Source organism: Procambarus clarkii, chromosome 31 (assembly GCF_040958095.1).
Source record: "Procambarus clarkii isolate CNS0578487 chromosome 31, FALCON_Pclarkii_2.0, whole genome shotgun sequence".
Lineage (NCBI taxonomy): Eukaryota > Metazoa > Arthropoda > Malacostraca > Decapoda > Cambaridae > Procambarus > Procambarus clarkii.
In genome coordinates, this window is record NC_091180.1 from 33,601,223 (window position 1) to 33,624,944 (window position 23,722).

The window sequence follows — 23,722 nt, forward strand, 5'->3', positions numbered from 1 at the left end:
TTAACATTAAATTCCATTTGCCAAGTGGTGCTCCATATACTTATTTTGTCCAGGTCTTCTTGAAGGGCATGACAATCATCTAAATTTCTTATCCTTCCTATTATCTTAGCATCATCAGCAAACATGTTCATATAATTCTGTATACCAACTGGTAGATCATTTATGTAGACAATAAACATCACTGGTGCAAGAACTGAACCCTGTGGTACTCCACTTGTGACATTTCTCCATTCCGATACATTGCCTCTGATTACTGCCCTCATTTTTCTATCAGTCAGAAAATTTTTCATCCATGATAGAAGCTTACCTGTCACCCCTCCAATATTTTCCAGTTTCCAGAACAACCTCTTATGTGGAACTCTGTCGAAAGCCTTTTTTAGGTCCAGATAGATGCAGTCAACCCAACCATCTCTTTCCTGTAATATCTCTGTGGCTCGATCATAGAAACTGAGTAAATTCGATACACAGGATCTTCCAGATCGAAAACCATACTGTCTGTCTGATATTATATCATTTCTCTCCAGGTGTTCTACCCATTTAGTTTTGATTAGCTTTTCCAATACTTTCACTATTACACTCATCAATGATACAGGTCTATAATTGAGGGGGTCTTCCCTGCTGCCACTTTTGTAGATTGGAACTATGTTAGCCTGTTTCCACACGTCTGCTACGATTCCTGTACACAGGGATGCCTGAAAGATCAGGTGAAGTGGAATGCTGAGCTCAGATGCACATTCTCTCAGAACCCATGGTGAAACGCCATCTGGGCCAGCTGCTTTGTTCTTCCCGAGCTCCTTTAGCATATTTTCCACTTCATCTCTAGACACCTCTATCCGCTCTATGTTGTTCTCTGGAATTCTTATTGTGTCTGGTTCTCTGAAGATTTCATTTTGTACAAACACACTTTGGAACTTTTCATTTAATGTTTCACACATTTCCTTTTCATTTTCCGTGAATCTGTTTCCCATTTTCAACCTCTGGATATTATCCTTTACCTGCAATTTGTTGTTTATGAATTTGAAGAATAGGCCCGGTTCTGTTTTACATTTATCTGCTATCCCTTTTTCAAAATTTCTTTCTGCCTCTCTCCTTACTGCTGTATAGTTGTTTCTCGCATCTTTGTATCGCTGGTATGTTTGGGGGTTTGGCCTCTTCCTATACTGATTCCATTTTTGTGTCTTTTGGTCTCTAGCCCTCTCACAATTTCTGTCGAACCAATCCTGTTTTCTGGCCCTGCATCTCTGTTTTGGTATGAATGTTTGTGTGCCTTCCTCGTATAGTTTTAAAAATTTGGCATACATTTCATTTACTTCCCAACCTAGCAACAATTCTGTCCAATTACACTCATTAAAAAAATTTCTAAGTTCCCCATAGTTGCCTCTCCTTAAATCGAGTTTATCAACTGTTTCAATGTCCCCATTTTCTTCTAGATGATATCTTAAAGCATATTTAATGTCTAACAGGACGTGATCACTCTTTCCCAAGGGAGGAAGGTACTGGATGTCAAAAATCTCTTCTTCTTTCCTGGTGAATACTAGATCCAGTACTGACGGTACATCTCCTTCCCTCATTCTTGTGGCTTGCTTTATGTGTTGATACAAGAATGTCTCCAGAATGAGGTTCACAAATCTGCATGTCCAAAAGTCCTCCGTTCTTGCTTCATAGGCCTCCCAGTCTATTGCTCTAAAGTTGAAGTCCCCCAGTATCAACAGTCGTGATTTATCTTTATCTGCTTGTACAATAATATCTCTCATGACCATTATGAGGCCCTCTCGTTTGTCATCCAGTTCTTCCTTTGTCCAAGTGTTGCTTGCTGGTGGGCTGTAGGTATTTACAATTATCAGCTTATCATCCTGATTCCAGACCTGCAATGCCATTATGTCAATATCTCGAGGGTTTTCAAATATTAACTCTTTTACCTTCAGGTGTTTTTTCACCAGTACAGCCACTCCTCCTCCCTTCCTAGTTTTCCTGTCACGTCTCCAAACTGAGTAGCCTCTTGGGAATATGACTTCATTTATTATATTTCCTTCAAGTTTCGTTTCTGACGTGTGTTTTCTGTTCGTGTGTGTGTGTGTGTGTAATTACCTAAGTGTAATTACCTAAGTGTAGTTACAGGATGAGAGCTACGCTCGTGGTGTCCCGTCTTCCCAGCACTCTTTGTCATATAACGCTTTGAAACTACTGACGGTCTTGGCCTCCACCACCTTCTCACTTAACTTGTTCCAACCGTCTACCACTCTATTTGCGAAGGTGAATTTTCTTATATTTCTTCGGCATCTGTGTTTAGCTAGTTTAAATCTATGACCTCTTGTTCTTGAAGTTCCAGGTCTCAGGAAGTCTTCCCTGTCGATTTTGTCAATTCCTGTTACTATTTTGTATGTAGTGATCATATCACCTCTTTTTCTTCTGTCTTCTAGTTTTGGCATATTTAATGCTTCTAACCTCTCCTCGTAGCTCTTGCCCTTCAGTTCTGGGAGCCACTTAGTAGCATGTCTTTGCACCTTTTCCAGTTTGTTGATGTGCTTCTTAAGATATGGGCACCACACAACAGCTGCATATTCTAGCTTTGGCCTAACAAAAGTCATGAACAATTTCTTTAGTATATCGCCATCCATGTATTTAAATGCAATTCTGAAGTTAGAAAGCATAGCATAGGCTCCTTGCACAATATTCTTTATGTGGTCCTCAGGTGATAGTTTTCTATCTAGAACCACTCCTAGATCTCTTTCTTTATCAGAATTCTTTAAAGATTTCTCACATAATATATAGGTTGTGTGGGGTCTATGTTCTCCTATTCCACATTCCATAACATGACATTTATTAACATTAAATTCCATTTGCCAAGTGGTGCTCCATATACTTATTTTGTCCAGGTGTTTTTGAAGGGCATGACAGTCATCTAAATTTCTTATCCTTCCTATTATCTTAGCATCATCAGCAAACATGTTCATATAATTCTGTATACCAACTGGTAGATCATTTATGTACACAATAAACATCACTGGTGCAAGAACTGAACCCTGTGGTACTCCACTTGTGACATTTCTCCATTCTGATACATTGCCTCTGATTACTGCCCTCATTTTTCTATCAGTCAGAAAATTTTTCATCCATGATAGAAGCTTACCTGTCACCCCTCCAATATTTTCCAGTTTCCAGAACAACCTCTTATGTGGAACTCTGTCGAAAGCCTTTTTTAGGTCCAGATAGATGCAGTCAACCCAACCATCTCTTTCCTGTAATATCTCTGTGGCTCGATCATAGAAACTGAGTAAATTCGATACACAGGATCTTCCAGATCGAAAACCATACTGTCTGTCTGATATTATATCATTTCTCTCTAGGTGTTCTACCCATTTAGTTTTGATTAGTTTTTCCAATACTTTCACTATTACACTTGTCAATGATACAGGTCTATAATTGAGGGGGTCTTCCCTGCTGCCACTTTTGTAGATTGGAACTATGTTAGCCTGTTTCCACCCGTCTGCTACGATTCCTGTACACAGGGATGCCTGAAAGATCAGGTGAAGTGGAATGCTGAGCTCAGATGCACATTCTCTCAGAACCCATGGTGAAACGCCATCTGGGCCAGCTGCTTTGTTCTTACCGAGCTCCTTGAGCATTTTTTCCACTTCGTCTCTAGACACCTCTATGTGTTCTATGTTGTTCTCTGGAATTCTTATTGTATCTGGTTCCCTAAAGATTTCATTTTGTACAAACACACTTTGGAACTTTTCGTTTAGTGTTTCACACATTTCCTTTTCATCTTCCGTGAATCTATTTCCCATTTTCAACCTCTGAATATTATCCTTTACCTGCAATTTGTTGTTTATGAATTTATAGAATAGACCTGGTTCTGTTTTACATTTGTCCGCAATCCCTTTTTCAAAATTTCTTTCTGCCTCTCTCCTCACTGCCGTGTAGTTGTTTCTCGCATCTTTGTATCGCTGGTATGTTTGGGGGTTCGGCCTCTTCCTGTATTGATTCCATTTTTGTGTCTTTCGGTCTCTAGCCCTCTCGCAATTTCTATTGAACCAATCCTGTTTCCTAGTTCTGCATCTCTGTTTTGGTATAAATTTTTTTGTGCCTTTATCATATATTTCACAAAACTTGCCATACATCTCATTCACTTCCTTGCCTAGCATCAAGTCTGTCCAATTATATTCACTAAAAAAATTTCTAAGGTCACCATAATGTCCTCTCCTGAAGTCTGGTTTTTCAACTGCTTCAACCTCCTTATTTTCTTCCAGCTTATAACGCATTGCATACTTTATTCCCAAAAAGACATGGTCACTTTTACCCAAGGGAGGAAGGTACTGAATGTCAAATATCTCTTCCTCCTTCCTGGTAAATATCAAATCTAGCATGGAGGGAACGTCCCCTTCCCTCATCCTCGTAGCTTGTTTAACATGTTGATACAAGAATGTTTCCAGGATGAGGTCTACAAATTTACAGGTCCAAAAATCTTCTGTTTTAGCTTCATATGCTTCCCAGTCTATGGATTTCAAGTTGAAGTCACCGACTATCAACAGTCGTGATCTATCGTTATCCGCTCTCGCTATAATCTCTCTCATTATTGTTATAAGACCTTCACGTTTACTATCTAGCTCCTCCTTTGACCATGTGCTGCTTGGCGGTGGACTATATGCATTTATCATCATTAGTTTATCATCCTCATAGCAGATCTCTAGTGCTATTATGTCAACTTCTTGTGGATTGGCAGTCATTATTTCCTTCACCTTTAGGTGTTCTTTTACCAGCACAGCAACGCCACCGCCTTTCCTAATTTTTCTGTCCCGTCTCCAAATTGAGTTGCCCCTTGGGAATATGACCTCATTTAAAATTACATCCTCAAGTTTTGTCTCCGTGAGTGCAACAATGTGTGTGTGTGTGTGTGTGTGTGTGTGTGTGTGTGTGTGTAAAGGGGACATAATTGAGGCATGAAATTTGATGAAAAGATATAAGAAGGGGGATACTAATGAAGTGTTAAATATATATCAACACAAAGTAGAACACAAAGCAATGTATACAAAATGAGAAAATTTAGATTCAGAAAAGACTTGGGTAAATACTAGTTTGGGAATAGGGCTGTAGATTTGTGGAACACATTACAAGTTACCATAACAGACATGGGATCGCTGAACTGTTTCAAGTGTAGAACAGTCATATACTGTATATGAATGAGTTTTGTTTGGAATAAATAGGAGATGCATGAGCCAATAGGCTTTCTATAGTTTCCTTATGATCATATACTGTTGACCTACCTTAATAATAAACTATAGTACAAAAAGTAAATAAGGTATAAAACAAAATAAAAGCTCACTGTTTGATATCCTTGTTGTTAATTGGCGACTGCGTGACCAAACCTGTACGCGAACGACTTCGATTCAGCTGGGCTCTTCTCTCGGCTGTTACGAAGAAATTTTGAGTTAAAACAGTTATTTATAAAATAAAAAATACTATTTTAATTTTAAGTAGCACTACTAAAGTAAACTCATAAAAGCAAAGGAAATTTGTCTGATTTAGGTAAAACTGTACATTCTTTTCTCATGTTAGGAATTTTAAAATGCAAAACTCGCTGATAAAACATTGATATGAAAAACCCAAAATTTATACCTTTTTAATATTACGGTAAAAGGGATTAACTTATCTGATTCTTTGTTACATTCCTCCAGAACAAATACAATTCAGTCCATATTGATGTTCACCATTATATATATAAAAAGATAGCTTATCACTGCTATTTGCTGTATGCATGACTGCAAGAGGATATGCTGATTACCATACATGAAAACCATGAAGTTCTTTAATTGCAAATGAATCTATTTTATTTGCATTAAAATCTTGATACACTTAATAATATTTGCTTTGCTTTATTCACTTTTAAGATCTCTATTAATGTCAAAACCATTTCTAATTTGGAATATTTGACAAGACATAATGAAGTTGACATATGACCATAATTCTATCATGTGCTGGCATTATTACCCACTGATTAATTTACAACCACAAAATTCAGTGTAAAGAGTATATTGTATTAATATACAAATACTATACAATGGAACCTCAGTTGACGACTGCCCTAGAGTACGAATTTTATAGTTGACGACGTCAAATTGATTGTAAAATTTGAATTGGTGTACGACGGTTTACTTGGAAGACGATGTGCATTCGTACGCATATGGGGGTATGGTTAAGACGCTCTTCTCTACCGGTGAGAATAATTCCACTCTGTCCCATCCCAAATCCTTATCCTGATCCCTTCCAAGCGCTATATAGTCGTAATGGCTTGGCGCTTTTCCCTGATAATTCCCTTCCCTCACAACCCTGCAGGGGATATGATCACAACTTATAGGATACTGAGTGAAATAGATAAGGTGGACAAGGATAGTCTCTTCAGATTGAGAGAAAGCAGGACAAGAGGATGCAGGTGGAAGCTGGAGGTGCAAATGAGCTGAAGGGACGTAAGAAGATACTCATACCCTATGTGGGTGGTTAACAAGTGGAATGCTCTAAAAGAGGAAGTTTGTGGAAGCCATCCCCATCCACAACTTTAAAGCTCAATTTGACAAAGAATTTGAAAGCCAGAGGTTAAGTTGAAACACGATAGGTACAAGGCAGAGCATAGAGCTAGACCTCACTCCCCCATAGACACTGATAGGTAAATACTGTGTACCTAAAGTATTTTAAAATAGCTTATTTATTTAAGGAACTCGGCTTCTTTAGCAGCTGGCCATATGTATATTTTTTAATGTACAGTATATCAGCCACCTTTATTAAAGACACTTCTGAAAGAGCACCGGAAGCCTTTTATTTCACAATGCCTCATACAAAGGGGATTATCTGCCTAAACAAAATCTGCCATTACAACTTCTTCAACTACTCTCTCTGGTAAAGATAAATCTATCACTGCAGACAGTTGGACAGACACCAACCCCTCACTGCTATGTTATATCTGGGATATATCATAGTTATCACAGCATTAATTGGCTGTTGATTGCAATCAACAGCCAATTAATGCACAACTATATTCTACCCACTTCAAGACTCCGCTCCAATATAGAAGCATCAAGAAATATGGGCCAATAGGCCCTCTGCAGTTACTTCCATTCTTACCTTCAATTTACCCAATTAATACCCATTGTTTCGTGTTCTGTCTTGTGTTGAAAGTTTTGTTCACCTCATCCAAAACTGTTGTAACATATCACCTCACCCAAAATGCGAGTATAAATTAAAATGAAAGCTGTTTAAATCATAGCATAGTAAGAACTCTGTTTAGTGTTTGCAGGTTATAGTTGTGTGTGTGTAAACTAAAAGTCTTTGAAAATGTAATAAGTTATTACGAAACGCGTTCAAGTGTCGCGTCAGACTAGAAATAAAAATGAATTTTGGAGAATTGATTTTTCAATTACCATCAACAGTGAAAAGAAACAAGAAATATTGAGAAAATTCGTGTTAGAATTATTAATCTTACTTTTTCGGTCATATTTAATAATATATATGTCTACAGGAAAGACTACAGATAGATAGATAGATATATATATATATATATATATATATATATATATATATATATATATATATATATATATATATATATATATATATATATATATATATATATATATATATATATATATATATATATATATATATATATATATATATATATATATATATATATATATATATATATATATATATATATATATATATATATATATATATATATATATATATATATATATATATATATATATATATATATATATATATATATATATATATATATATATATATATATATATATATATATATATATATATATATATATATATATATATATATATATATATATATATATATATATATATATATATATATATATATATATATATATATATATATATATATATATATATATATATATATATATATATATGTATGTCCTGACATTTCCCCTGTGGGCGCCTCAGGGAACGGACGCTGGGAGGAGGCTCTGCCAGCCATGTGCCATTATCTTGTGACATCCTGACCTCACCGGACCCAGACTCAACAGTGTGCAGTGTGAACATCCTGGGAAGGTGTGAGAGTGGCGGGAAGTATCCAGGGTGAACTATCGCAAGCAAAAACAATCAAACAAGTGGATTGGCAGTGTGGAATCGTTTGAACTGCAGTGAGGGCCAACAAGGGCGCCCTGAGGGGCTCCCTCGGTTATGGTGGTTGGGGTGGGGGGTGGGGGGTGGTGGGGATGGGGTGTTGTTGTGCGGTCAGTCGAGGGGGGTGACCAGTGTGTAAGTGTTTATGAAAATATCAATGAAAAATAGATACCTCGGCTCTCGGGAAACTGGTATCGTGTTTTAAGTGCATCGAGTCCACAGTGAACCAGTTTATATTGTGCAGTGATATATCACGAGATTATACAAACGTGTTAGTGTCACCCCTCTGAACCCCCCCCCTCCCCATACCCGCCAGTGTGTACCGTCACCCAACCCAAGAGTCACCCTCTTCCCCTTGCCCCACCCCCAACCGCGACCGCTACCTCCCTGTGTCCACCCCCTCACGCTACTTCCGCCCAGCGCCCACCCAGCGCCCGCCCAGAGCCCGCCCAGCGCCCGCCCAGCGCCCGCCCAGCGCCCGCCCAGCGCCCAACCAGCGCCCGCTGATGTCGCAGGTCACGACTGACAGCCAGGCTTCTCTCAGCCAAGAGGAGCCATCAATCGACGACAGGTATGGCACATGCCAAGTGTGTGACAAGGTGTGGAGACTCAAGCGTAACGGAGATGTGCGCAAGCATGCTCACAACGGAACCGATTGTCCGGGTATGTGGCGCCCTCCCAAAGAGGGTATCAATCAAGGCCCCACTCCAGCAGTCAGGGAAAACACCTCTAACAGCTTCATTTCGACTGAAAATCTACTAGAAGCCATCAAAGCAACATCGGTTGGAACCCTGCAGCACATCCCCAAAGCTGCCCGGCCCCAGGCAGCAGCCAAACTATCCAGCCTCTTGAAAAAGGTCAATGACTCCCCCGGAACTATCCAAGCATGGCACAACCTTCTCCTGTTTGGAAACATATGCCTAGCTGTCCCTGCAAGGAGAGACAAATCACTAGCTTCCTCGGTCATTATGGCTATAAATAGTTTTCCTAGAGAGGACAACCAGGCACCCCTCCCCACCCGTGCTAAAAACACCCACCGCAGGAAAGGTATCAACAGCAGAACCGAGGCATCCAAAATCAGAGCAACAGTCAGCAAGAAAATAGAAGAAGGCAACACAATAGGGGCGATCAGAGTCATCACCAGTGAAGACACAGTTGCCACCAGGGATGCCGATACAGCACAAGCCCTGAGGGAAAAACACCCACCCAGAGCTCCTCGTGACGACAGTGTTCCCCTAGTCGGTGTCACCAGAGCAGAACCCCTGTGTGTGCTCGAATCCATGGTGCACAAAGCAGCTTTATCCTTCCCACCAGGATCAGCAGGTGGGTTCACAGGACTACGACCCAACCACATCAAACAAATGCTCAACCCTGCACTGGGAGACATTGCACAGGGCCTCCTGGTGGAACTAACTAGATTCGCCAACACATGTCTAGCTGGCAACATACCAGAGACCATACGGCCTCTCTTTTTTGGCGCTACCCTCTGTGCCCTGAGGAAAAAAGATGGAGGAATCAGACCGATAGCTGTCGGCAATTCACTCCGGCGTCTCGTCGCTAAGGCTGCTGCTAGAGCAGTTAGTCAGGCAGCAGCCGACATGCTGAAGCCAAAACAGCTTGGGTTTGGCATTCCCCAAGGGTGTGAGGCAGCGGCTCATGCAGCTAGAGCCTACATTGCCAACATTACGAATGAAAAAGCCCTGATAAAGCTGGACTTCAAAAATGCTTTCAATCTGGTTAGAAGGGATGCAGTACTCAGTGCAGTTCATCGCCTTTTTCCTTCCCTCTACCCGTTTGTAAACTCATGCTACAGCAAGAATCTAACCCTGCTTTTTGGGGAACATGAAATTGAATCACAAGAAGGTGTCCAACAAGGTGACCCCCTTGCTCCTTTTCTGTTCTGCCTAGTTATCAAGGAAGTCACCGATAACCTGTCCAGTGAGCTCAACATTTGGTTTTTGGATGATGGTACTCTAGCCGGCTCCCCAGCCTCACTCTTGGACGACATAAGAATAATCCAGGAGCAAGGAGCAAGCCTAGGCCTCACCCTGAACCCTTCCAAGTGCGAAATAACCTCCACCAACCAGCACATAATAGAGCAAATAAAGGTTGTTTTGCCTGACATTCATACAACCAACCTTGAGGACAGCACACTCCTAGGTGCTCCTCTTGGAAGGAATGCCATCGACGGGGTCCTTGGTAAGAAGATCACTGACCTGAAGAGGATGAACGAGAGGATTGAAGACATCGATGCTCATGATGCACTTTACCTCATCACGAGATGCTTGTCCCTTCCCAGGCTGACCTACTTTCTAAGATGTTCGCCATCTTTCAACAATATTAAATTAGAAGAGTATGACAGCTTGCTGAAATCAACACTAGAAAAAGCCCTCAATCTTTCCCTCAGCGACTCACAGCGGAAACAGGCCTCCCTTCCTGTCAGACTCGGGGGCCTTGGCGTGCGCACAGCAACACAAATTGCTGTACCAGCATTCCTGTCCTCTTCAGTGGGGTCTGACAACCTGGTGAAGGAAATCCTACCTGAGCACCTAGTTCAACAGGCAGGGGTGCATGATCCCAGCTTCACAGACTGCACAACCAAATGGGTCTCTCTCGCAGGACCAGCACCCCAACCACCGCCTCCTGAAGCCCATAAGCAATCCAGCTGGGATCGCCCCATTGCTGACCAAGAAGCTGCAACTTTGCTAGAAGCTGCGACGACACCACATGACACTGCCCGACTTAGAGCTGTAGCAGCTCCCCATGCAGGTGATTTCCTATTAGCAACCCCAATGTCAGCAACCGGCACCCGTCTCACACCGCAGGCCCTCCGAATTGCCGTGGCTCTCCGCCTAGCTGCCCCAATCCACACCGAATACAGGTGTATTTGCGGCGATGCAGAGGCCGACAGATATGGACGGCATGGCCTTCTTTGCCAAAGGACCGGAGGATGGCATGCAAGACACGGCGAGGTTAATGATATTATTAAGAGAAGCCTTACCACAGCCGGTTGTCCAGCAGAGAGAGAGCCCCGTTACCTAATGTCCCGCAACTCTGATGAGCCTGTCGGTCGCCCAGACGGAATTACGGTGAACCCCTGGAAGAATGGCAGACAGTTGGTGTGGGACTACACTTGCGTTTCAACTTTAGCCAATACCTATGTTGACTTCAGTGCTACACAAGCAGGAGGAGCTGCCAATCACCGGGAAGCGGCCAAGTCACGTAAATACAGAGACCTTGAGCACCACTACAATTTTGTCCCCATTGCCTCAGAGACGCTTGGTGCCTGGGGTAAAAGTGCTGCTAGCTTTTTAAAGGAGTTGGGGTCTAAGCTAATCGAAACAACTAGAGACCCCAGAGCTGCCAGTTTTCTTTTTCAGCGCCTTAGTGTGGCAATACAGAGAGGAAATGCTCACTGCATCCATGGTTCCTGCCCGCCATCTGAGGAGCTGGAGGAGCTATTCAACTTGTGACAAGCAGCCTTGTATCCTGTATGTAATCAATATTGTAACTTTTTTGTGTAATGACATTTTCAAATAAAGTTAGATAAATATACACACTTAACAAAAGAATAGGGGTGGTAGGAGAAGAAAATATCAAAGTGTTCAGTGAGGATCCACAAGGTCTTCTCTGAGTACTCTTTATTTTCTTCTCCGAGGCTATGGGTCCCTACATTTGCACCAGAGGTGGTACCCCTTCTAGGTTATATATATATATATATATATATATATATATATATATATATATATATATATATATATATATATATATATATATATATATATATATATATATATAAACTAGCATGATACATGGTAAATACTGTATGTGCAGCATATGTGTACACAAGTGTCATGCACATAACACAGTGTCTACGGACAGTATGGATGTTCTACTGCCATAATATAGTGTACGTGTTCACCATACATCGGTTCGGCACGTAAAATGTAATAAATTGTATTTGGAAATGTGCGCAAAACATGTGCAAAAATATATTTGCGGCAACTCGCGCGCCCCGCCCTGTCCGCCCCACCGGCCCCGGGAGCTTACGGCATGGGCGCACGGGGAATGATGACGTCACGTGCCACCTTACGGACCCCATAGCAGCCAAAGTAAGTACAATTTCGAAATTCCGTTGCTATACCCATATACAGGGAGGGGTGTTTGTCACTTTCAGAACAAAAAAAAAAGACTTTTTTTCCGAGAATTTATTTCTTGCGCACTGGGGGGGATGTGTCATATTTATAGGCCGCGCAGTTAAAGGGTTAAAAGAGAAAGCTATTCATACAATTTGTCTATATATGATAACCAATCTACATGTAGAGAAACAATGGAAAACTCTTTTTTAGCAAAGGTCTGGTCAGAGACTGGGCTGTGACGGACACTGACCCTCGGAAACACTGACAGGTATGTATACGGGTAGTGGCCTTGGGCAGCTGTGTTTGAGAATTTAAGACGACTCAAGTAAATGAAGCAATTTTGTCAAGCATTATACAAATATAGTATTTTCATGTATAATTATATAATCATAAAAATGTTCAAGGTTTACTGAATTAACAAAAGTGTATGTAATGCAGCCATCCAAATGCATATCTTAGTTTATAATACTGTACCGTGTAAGAACTGTAAATATTAACAGAAAAAAAATGATCTAAACAAACTATTCAGGTAATTTGGAAATTACCTGAATAAATTACTATTCAAGTAACTTAGTATTTTTAAATACATCATACAAAAACCTAAAAAAGCCATTGCTAACAACATTAGTCTTGACAAGTAAGCTGTGAGCTGAAGTTGATCTTTTATTCAATATAAGTCACAATGATGAATAGTAATAGGTATAGTAGTGATTTTATAAATTTATACGCAACTCTAATATTTATGCTACCGTGACAACTCGTTCAGCATAATACTACAAATGAGCAGCTTTTACATAATTTATCTACATGTAGCAGTGCTGAAGGAGTAGAAATCAGGTAATGGTGTTTAACTTCAGTTCCTTACAAAGAGGATAGAATACTGAAGTCATAACAACACCTGTGTGAAAAGAAAACCAAAACGTGTAGTGCAAGAAAACACTCATGCACATGACGTGTAAAGCCATGCAGCACACGCACACACACATGTTGGTGCATCTCACGTACTGTATAACCTACACCTTCCTTTGACAAAACACCGACATCCTCTTATATGCATAGACTTCCTTTTACACAAACATTTATTTGTTCCATTCACCCGGACTGTATGCATCTTGAACCGCGGACCCCACGTGTGTGAGCCCGTAGCACTATCAACTCGGCTATGAGCAGTCGTATGAGCAGATCTTCACATACATGGGGGTCCATGGTTCGAGACCCATGCAGTCCACGTGAATGAAATGTTTATTTCCACAGAAGTGTGGATGACAATTTATATACACGTATTTGTTCTGTACGTGAGAGCTAGTGTAGAAGCTTAATACTCCTCTCCTTACTGCACTGGTGACGATATAATTGTGTACATACTCACGAAGTTCATATCAATACCATAATTATCTAGTTTTTTAAGGCCAGAAAAAAATACATGCCATTGTGAATTATAGCATATTAATATAAATAAAGAAACGCATCCTAAGCTTCTTATAGCATGATTTAGGGCACTGAATCCTAGATAAATATGGCACAGATAAAACATATACTTCATATCAGTAAAAACAGATGTGCATGGCTAGAAAAGTGAAACAGGTGGAGTGGCAATATTTTGACAAGAGTGCCTGTAATATTAGGCAGGAAAAAAATAGCATCATATGTAATTTTATTTGGCCTATCTTGAAGTTAAAATATAAAAGGTCACAAGTCACAATAAACTTGAGAATAGTCCAGGACGGACTGAAATGTCGTAGTCCCTTCACCTTCTAGTGTGTGGTCTGGTCAACTTAAAATATAAAAGTGTGTGAAAGAGGCAAGAGTGGCACTGTGACAAAACTTTGTCTCGGTTTCGTCCCATTGTTCTCGGGTTGTTGCTGCTTACTTTGGTTGGCTTTTGTGCTGCATTGGAATCTTTTCTGGCAAGCCTCTGTGCATTGAATTCCATCCACCGTGGCTCTTTCCCCAGCCTCTTGGCTTTTGTGGTGCTTGACTTTTGACTGTCCCGGACTCTGTGTTGTTTTCCTTTGTCTTCCCTTCAATTTGGCTGCTGCTCCTTGTGCTTCCAGGCTAATGGACATTTGCTGGTTAATGGTTTTTAGGTGGCTAGGCCTTGATTCACTGCCGTAATTGCGTTTTAAATGGTGGCGGCGTGGGGTTCTGGGCATTTTGCTGGTTCCTTGTTTTCTTTGGTCTATAGTTATGTGAGACCCAGTTTTCTGAACCCTTGGACATTTTTATTCTCTTGGGTTGTCTACATTGGCATCAAGTTTCCAACCTATGGTCTATCTTTATCTTTGGCCCCATTATGTTCAATAGTTTGTGGCATTGTTGGCTAATTTTGTTATTATATCTTGGATTGATATTCAGGCTCAGGTGTGTTGATGCCCTAGTGGGGTTTTGGTGGCACGTTACCTGATCAATACTCAGTAGTTATCTCAATGATTTCCCCCTTCATAGAGGGTTATGACTTTCTTCTCTCCTCTGCTCCTATTGAATCCCCCCTTTCATGTTTGGTCTCTGTGGTTAGAGAGCAACAGGGAGCCACTTTGGAAGCCCTTCCACAAACCCAGCATGGCTTGTAGGGAAATGCCTCTATCTGATGGGGTTCAAGGTCGCTCCCTAGACCCGCCATGATCTTCAGTTAGTCTTGGTTCAGCTTGTGACTGAAGGTGGTCCACCACCTGCGACACCAACACCCGGTGCTGGGGTAATGGAACCTAACTGTTGGGTGTCTCCTTTTCTGTTTCGCTTTCTTTTCGTCGTATTGCTATTGTCTATTTTGTCTCGCTCTATCTTTCTGGTGTCTATTGCCTCTGTTAGCGTGATCTTGACCTTGTTATTATACTCTGCACCTCTGTGAGGGGACTAGGTTTGGGTCTCTGGTCTTCGGTAGACTATTAAGTCTTCGGTAGACTATTAACGACCCGCAATATGTCAGGCTGCGAGCAGCCGCGTCCAACAGTTGATGCGTCCTGGTTGACCAGTCCAGCAATGAGGAGGCCTGATCAAGGACCAGGTTGCGGGGATGCTAAGCCCAAAAATCATCTCAAGGTAACCATGGATTTGATTGGTGTGAAGCTATCTAGAGCCGCTAACAACAAGGAGTCACCTTGAAATCCCTCCCAGAAAAGTAACATAATAAAAAATAATTTGGATGTAGTAAGGCCACTGATCAAATGAGCTTTAAATTTTCCCTTACAGTACTGTACAAACACAAACATTACAGGTATTTAGTTTTCACTTTGGAACAAAATTTTGGTACTAATGTATACCTATACAATTTTCCCCATTTTCAACCAAAATGGATAAATCTTACTGTTACACGAAGTGTCCCTCAGCAAATCCCTCAGGTTAAACTGGAAGTCGGCTGCATGAGAAATTTAGGATGAGTACAGCAATGTAATGAAAACCATGGAGTAAGACAGAAAAGAAATAAATAGAAATGGAAGAGGAGAGTAAATTGGTCTGCTAACGTACATGCTTAATAGATGTGTTGATGAAATACCGAATGATGAGTGAACCATACATGCTACATACTGTATATAAATATATATACAGCACTGCACTGTTTAAGGAAAAATTTAGAAAAGGCACCTTATCAAGAAGTTTTTCTAGTAGGCACTAACCGCAGCCACCAGAAGAATATTAAAGGGTAAAAAATAATAATTGCTGTTAGTTATCAAGAAGATAGCTAGAAAACCTAGATGCAACTAAAATGTAAGCCAACAGAAAGAAATGTGTGGCTAGATATGAATCGTTTGACACTATCTTATTTAGCAAAGCTACAGTATCAGCACTTCCACCGTATCATTTGTGGTGTTAAGCAGCTCTGTGCAGATGAGTATGTCTTAGATGTACAGGCTGACCCCACCCTGTAGCCTGTTTTCTATCACATCTGACAAGAATGAATTCTGGTATTTCATTGTCATAATAGTCTTTAATAAGACTAACTGGTCTCTTAAATGTGACAAATGTAATGTTTGCAGTTTTAACAGACACTCCAGTCTGACAACCAGAGTGCAACTCCATAGTCTCCTGAAATTGAGGATGCCTATTACTAATAGTCTTTGAAAGGAGTGTCTGTTAAAACTGCAAACATTGCATGTCACATTTAAAAGACCAGTTATAAAGTGGAGATTTGTTTAGCGTGTTTTGATGCCTTGTATGTTGGCAAATAAGAAAGATGTTATCATACTTGTGGAAGTGCTGGGTATTTACTCGGTATTAATATCTACGGTCTATCTATTATAGGGGCCTGACAGCTGAGTGGACAGCACTTCGGATTCGTAGTCCTGAGGTTCTGGGTTCGATCCCAGTGGAGGCGGAAACAAATGAGCAGTTTCTTTCACCCTGATGTCCCTATTACGTAGCAGTAAATAGATACCTGGGAGTTAGACAGCTGCTATGGGCTGCTTCCTGGGGATGTGTAACAAAAAGGAGGCCTGGTCAAGGACCGGGCCGCGAGGACGCTAAGCCCCGAAATCATCTCAAGATATGGTAAGGGTGTCTCATTATCTGTGTCCTATTTAGCATTCGACCGAGTTGATAGGACAGTTTGGACACTTGTTGCCATTCTTTTCCTGTTTCTCTTATTAAAAAATCTTCCTGGTATGAATGTGTGTGTTGCTGTATTCATAATTGTGTTCTTTTGATTTCATTTGCTTGGTTCCTTTGATATGAAATGCTGGGCAACCTGTTAAAACACTTTAATGTGCCTGGAATTTGTGAAAAAAAAATAGTGCATTGTGCGCGCAGCGTTTTGGGCTCTTGAGCGTAAACACCAAAAAGTATGTAATCTTTTCACTCTCCTGACACCAATTCTCGAGCTACGCATTTCATTTCGGTATCAATGTGTTGGCAATAAAATTCTCTACAAGATCATATGTATAAAATGTCACCAAAGCATTAGCTATCCCACCACGAAATAAATAAAAACGTAGATCACTCGCCGTGACGCCCAAACAGCAACAAAATGTTCATACTCTTTTGCTTGTTGTCAGCTCCACATTAGTCCTACAGCGTTAAATTTTATATCACTGAACTCGCAATAAAATTCCCTACACAGACATATGCATATAAATGTAGAATCATGATCACGGCCCACACCAAGAGTGTGTGAAGTGGGCGATTACCCTCGTTGTGTCAACAATTCAATAGTCTCTCCACTAAGTAAGTAAGTAATTATCAAAAGAAGGCACCAAACCGGGAAGGCTATGTAGCACCATCAAATACGCAAAATAATCAGAGGGCGCTAAATATCACCAAGGATGCCAATACGAGAACAAAAACGCATAAGGCGAACGATATCAAAAGTATCCGAGTCACCAAGAATTCTATCGAGGGACAGGTGACCGCGAGGGGCGGTCGGAAAGCAAGACACACGCTCGTCCTGGAAGTCAGGACATTCAAGAAGGACATGCACGACCGTAAGAGGGACAATGCAACTAGGACAATAAGGAGCAGGGCGGCGCTCCATCAAGTGACCATGGGTTAAGCGAGTATGGCCAATACGCAACCTCGCTAGAGCTGTTTCCCACCGCCGGTTACGGTGGAAGGAGGACGGCCACGAGGAAACACAACATTTAAGAGTACGTAGCTTGTTACCAGTAACAGACAACCAAGAAGCCTGCCAACGGGTAAGGACTGAGGAATGGATAACCGGGTAAAAGTCGGAATACGGAATGCCTTTACGAGAGATGGGACAAGAGCGGACAGCTTCCTTAGCGGCAGCATCCGCACGCTCATTTAAAGACACGCCAATATGGCTGGGAACCCAACAAAACTCAACCGACTTAAATTTACTGTGAACGAGAAACAGCCAATGCTGGATCTCGACAACTACCGGATGAACTGGATTAAAGCACCCGAGAGCCATGAGGGCACTACGAGAGTCAACAACAACCACAAAGGAAGACTGACAACGAGAAAGCAGGAGACGAAGAGCATAGAGAATAGCATAAAGTTCCGCTGTAAAGATGCTAGTCTCCGGAGGCAAGCGACACATATAAGTGCGATCAGGAAAAACAACAGAGTAGCCAACACCGTCCGCTGACTTAGACCCATCGGTGAAGACAGAAACGGAGCGGGAGTGAGAAGAAAAGTGCTCGAGGAAAAGGCGTTTTAGAACTGTAGGAGGGGTAAAAGCTTTAGTGATACGAGTCAAGGATGTACAAAACCGCGGAAGAGGGACCCTCCACGGGGGCAAAGAAGGAACAACACGAGGAGAAACATCAGAAATACGAACGGAAAGAGAATCCTGCAGGCGAGATAACCGGACAGAAAGAGGGAGGTGGTGAAGAGGAACAGGAACCGCAGGAGGGGTAAAAGTTAAAGCACGACAGAGACGAGAGGAAGGATGTTGCAAGGACCGCGCAAGATAGCGAAGACAGTAGCGATCACGGCGGTCCTGGAGAGACAGGAAGCCAGTGTCAACATACAAGCTAAGGACGGGAGTCGAACGAAAGGCACCAGAACTGAGGCGCAACCCAGCATGGTGCAAAGCATCAAGACGGCGAAGAGTAGAAGGAGAAGCAGACGAGTAAGCAGGGCAACCATAATCGAGCTTAGACAGGACGAGAGAGGAATGTAAAGCAAGGAGAGTGCGCCTATCTGCCCCCCAAGAAGTATGGGACAAGACCCGAAGGAGGGTAAGGGACTTAGAGCACTCAACACGGAGGTAAGAGATATGGGGAGACCAAGACAAACGAGTGTCAAGGAATAACCCCAAAAGCTTCGCGGAATCTTTGTATTCAAGGGGATGACCATAAAGTGACAAAGAGGGACGAAGAACAACCCGTTTCCGCGTAAAAGTCATGGCACAAGTCTTAGAAGTAGAGAACTTGAAGCCATGACCTGTGGCCCAAGACGACACGGCATCAATCGCAAGTTGAAGCCGGCGTTGAAGGAGAGGCGAATCATCACCCTGACAACAAAGGGTAAGATCATCGACATAGAGAGCGGAGAAGACACCAGAAGGAAGAGAGGAAAGAAGACCATTGAGGGCAACCAGAAAAAGAGTAGTGCTCAGAACACTACCCTGGGGCACACCTTCGTATTGCTGAAAAGAGGGAGAGAGAGCGGTACCAAGGCGCACCCGAAAGGAACGACGAGAGAGGAAGCTGCGGAGAAAGAGAGGGAGATGACCACGAAGGCCAAAAGAATGAAGTTGAGATAGGATATGATAACGCCAAGTGGTGTCGTAAGCCTTTTCTAGGTCAAAAAGGACGGCAACAACGGAGGTCTTCGCAGCAAAAGCAGTACGTATATAGACCTCCAAGTTCACCAGGACATCTGTCGTGCTGCGGCACTTGCGGAAACCAAATTGAGAAGGGGAGAGGAGGTGATGGTGTTCCAGGAACCACATCAGACGAACGTTAACCATACGTTCAAAGAGTTTGCAGACACAACTTGTGAGAGCAATAGGGCGAAAGTCCTTAGGGGAAGTACCCAGAGACCCCGGTTTGCGAACAGGGAGGACAACGGCATCGAGCCAGTCCTCAGGGACTGACGACGACTCCCAGATCCGATTATACAGACTCAGTAAATACTGAGACGTGCTCGGAGGGAGATGGCGAAGCATCTCATAATGAATACCATCGGAGCCCGCCGCCGTAGAACCGCAGAGGGCCAGGGCAGAACGAAGTTCAGAGAGAGAGAAGGGATCATTATAGGGAAGCTGAAGATGAGTGCAGAAATCTAAAGGACGAGACTCAAGGACAGGTTTACGAAGAAGGAAAGATTGGGGAAGATGAAGACCAGAGCTAACAGAAGAAAAGTGGGAACCCAGTTCGAAAGCGACCTGCAACGGGTCCGCCACAAGAGTATCATGGAGGTGAAGGACCGGTGAAACATCGGGAACGAACTTACCCGCTATCTTGCGGATACGCTTCCAGATCTGGGCCAGAGGGGTTTCGGACGTAATTGTCGAGACATAAGATGCCCAACATTCACGTTTAGCCGTACGGATGGCCCTACGGGCCACCGCACTCGCTTTCCGAAAGAAAAGAAAAGAATCGGTCGTCTGCCTACGGCGGTGCTTCTTCCAGGCTGCACGCTTACAGCGGACAGCCCGAGCACAGTCCGCATTCCACCAGGGAACGCACTTCCGTGGACCCCGAGAGGAAGAGCGAGGAATAGAGCGGAGGGCAGCGTCGAAGACAGTGTCATGAAAAAGGAGGAGAGCGCGAGAGAGGGGCAGAAGGGAGAGGTCAGAGAGAGTAGCACTGAGGGAAAATAGGGTCCAGTCCGCCTTAGCAAACTGCCACCTAGGGAAAGAGAGGGAAGGGCGAAAAGAGAAAAAGGAAACAAGGATGGGGAAATGATCACTTCCATGGAGGTCATCAAGAACCTGCCATGTGAAATCTAAGTAAAGAGAAGAAGAGCAGAGAGAAAGATCAAGACAAGAAAGGGTACGAGTTCGAGAGTCCAAATGAGTGGGCTCACCAGAATTCAGAAGAGACAGGGAAGAAGAGAGGAGAAACGGCTCAAGGAGGCGACCCCGGGTATTCGTCAGAACGTCACCCCAAAGAGAATGACGACAATTGAAATCACCCAGCAGGAGCACAGGCTCCGGCAAGGAGTCTAGGAGGTGTTTCAAATCAGGAAGAGAGAGCGGGACACTCGGGGGGAGATAAATGGAACAAACTGTGTACCATTTCCCCACAAAGATACGAGCAGCAGAACAATGGAGAGGCGAAGGAAAAAGTAAAGGAACAAAGGGAACATCAGCCCGAATCAAGAGAGCAGAAGAATTAGAAGCCCCAGCAATGGCTGGGGGGGGGGAGAGAAAGGAATAGCCACGAAAACGACCAGGACGAGCACCAAGCATCGGCTCCTGGAGACAGACACAAAGGGGCGAAAACCGTGAAACCAGAAGTTGGAGTTCGAGGAAATTGGCGTAATAACCTCGAACGTTCCATTGAAGAATGGACAACGACGAGAAGAGAAAGGACAAAAACAGAGAACAAGGAAGAAACAAAGGCGAAAGACCAACAGAGCACGTTAAAGAATATCAGGGTCGGGATCAGGGTCAGCAAAGTCAGGGTTAGGGGGCATGGGTAAACTGAGCAAAGACGGAGGGAAGGAAACGGGAGAACAGATCAGAGGTGGGCGGGCAGGGTCCGGAGGAGGAGGAGGAGGAGGAGGAGGAGGAGGAGGAGGAGACAACGGAGAGGAGCAGTCAAGGACAGCAGCAGGAAGAGGGGGAGTAGAAAGAGAGGAGCGCACCCCAGCAAGAGCAGCAACCGAAAGGGAAGCAGGGGCCAAAGAAACCTCCATAGCGGGAACAGGGGGCGCAAGCACTGAAACGGGAGTGGAAGGAGCAACAGAGCCAGAAGGAGGAGCTGAGGAAGAAAGCGAAGCCTTCTTACCCGCCGGGGAAGAGGAAGGAGAGGAGCCAGGCTTACGCTTCTGACTTAAAGAGACCGGTGTCCCAGCAACTACGTACCGGGCAACAGATTCCAGTGTCTCAACAGGAGAAGCCGAACGAGAGCACACACGACGGCCGTTAGGAGAGCGATGGACATCCGCCCGCACCGACAGGCGGCGGGGAGAGCCGATAGATGGAGGAAGAGGATGGGAAGGAGGATCGGAGGGGGACGAGGAAGGAGACACAGAAGACACGACAGACCGGGTAGAAGGAAGGGGAACCCCAGACAGAGGACCAGGAGGAGGATCCTTCGGGAGAGAACCCAAAGGGACAGAGGAGGGGGCAGTGGGCGCATCAGGGTCCAAGGCCTGGAAACGGTTGCGAGTCTGAGGAAGGCGGGAAGGACGAGGAGAGGAAGAGCGCAACACGCGAGCATAAGAGATATTAGCATAAGGCGGGAGCCGGCGAACCTGGCGCCTCGCCTCAGGAAAAGATAAACGCTCCCGGTGCTTCAAGTTGAGGACGGCTGCCTCAAGCTTGTAATGGACACACGCACGGGAGAAGGTAGGATGGGCCTCACCGCAGTTGAGGCAACGAGCCTGGGGAGAAGCGCACTCCGACTTAGAGTGACCTTCGCCACCACACAAAGGACAGAGAGAGACAGTCCCGGAGCAGCGGAGGGCACCATGCCCAAACCTCCAGCACTTGTTGCAGAGCCGAGGAGAAGGAATGTACTCCTGGACAGAGCACCTGGCACCAGCAAGAATGACAGAGGGTGGAAGGGTCCTACCATCAAAGGTAATCTTCACAACCCGGAGGGGTTGACGGCGACTACCACGAGGGGGACGAGTAAACGTGTCCACCTGGAGAATAGAATGGCCCTGGGCAGCGAGGATATGTCGAATATCGTCGTGGCAGTCGCGTAGGTCCCGAACACCGGTCGCAACATGGGGCGGGAGCAAAATAGTGCCAACACTGGCATTCAACTGAACGTTCTTCGAGACCCGAACGGGGGTCTCGCCAAGGCAGGATAAGGCAGCCAAGCGGGAAGCAGCATCCTGAGAAGGAGCAGCAACGACACGCGTACCGAGACGAGTGGGGTTAAAAGTAATGGAGGCATCCACGGAATCAATGAGATGTCGATGAAGGGAGAAATCGTCAGGAGGCGCAGAATCAAGAGGGAGGAGATCAAAATATTTGGCCCACGAAGCGGGACCAAACAAGGCTTGATAGGTAGCAGAACTGGAAGGAATCGAGCGAGGGCGGCTGTGATGAGAACGGCGGTGAGAACCCCCAGAGAGAGAGGGGTTAAAAGGCGCAGTAGTTACAACTAGAGAAGGAGCCGCGCCAGGGGACGAGGTAGTCACCACTGGGGGCTTGGGGCTCGACCCAACCACAGAGGAGGGAGGGGAGCCAGGGGAAGGAGTCAGAGAGGCCAAAGGAGGAGCAAGGTCGGGGCCCAATGCAGCGGAGGCTACAGAGCCCGGTCTTCCAATACGGACCGACTCGGGGGTTTGGTCGCCCACCCCACGAGCCTGAAAAGGTAAGCCAAAAGCAGCCGAAACAGGGGTTATCATCTTGACGAAATTACGAATTCACTCACGAATGTGCCCCCACACCCACCATGGAGCCACAATTAGAGGCAGGACACCCAACAAGAAGCTATCGCCGATCTTGTCGGGGCCTCCTAGGGGTGCGTCGTGAGTATACGCCCCACAAACGCCACCTTAAGAAACCGACAGTCCGTCGAGATCGGGTTCAGTGACGAAGTGGGGATTGACAATAAAAGGTTCCCCTCGCTCTCGACGTCGGGTACTGCAGTTCTACGGGTGCAAGAGTATGCCTCCTCAAGCACCCGGGCGTCAAAGTAGAAGAAGTCCAAGGGAAGAACCAGAACGAGCAAAAGGTCGGCAGGAAACGGCAAGCAGATAGGAGAAGAGGGGGGAGAAAAACGAAACAGAAGGAAAAGGAAAAGATGCCCAGCAGAATTGGAGAGGACGGCAGCAGGAGCACAAGGCTAGAAAAGGACAGAGGACTGTCCCAAGGAGCATCACACTCCGGCAGCC

At 44.1% G+C, this 23,722-nt stretch overlaps 1 protein-coding gene across 7 annotated transcripts in view; it reads right to left on the reverse strand.

Annotated features, from left to right (window-relative positions):
• Nucleotides 1-23,722, reverse strand: part of dia (diaphanous related formin 1) — a 72,066-nt gene that overhangs the window by 1,745 nt on the left and 46,599 nt on the right. For all 7 annotated transcript variants that reach the window (XM_069334701.1, XM_045743630.2, XM_045743631.2 and 4 more), the window contains one exon: nt 5,327-5,411. In XM_069334701.1, the coding sequence (XP_069190802.1) occupies nt 5,327-5,411 (85 nt within the window). The remainder of the gene's footprint in view (nt 1-5,326; nt 5,412-23,722) is intronic.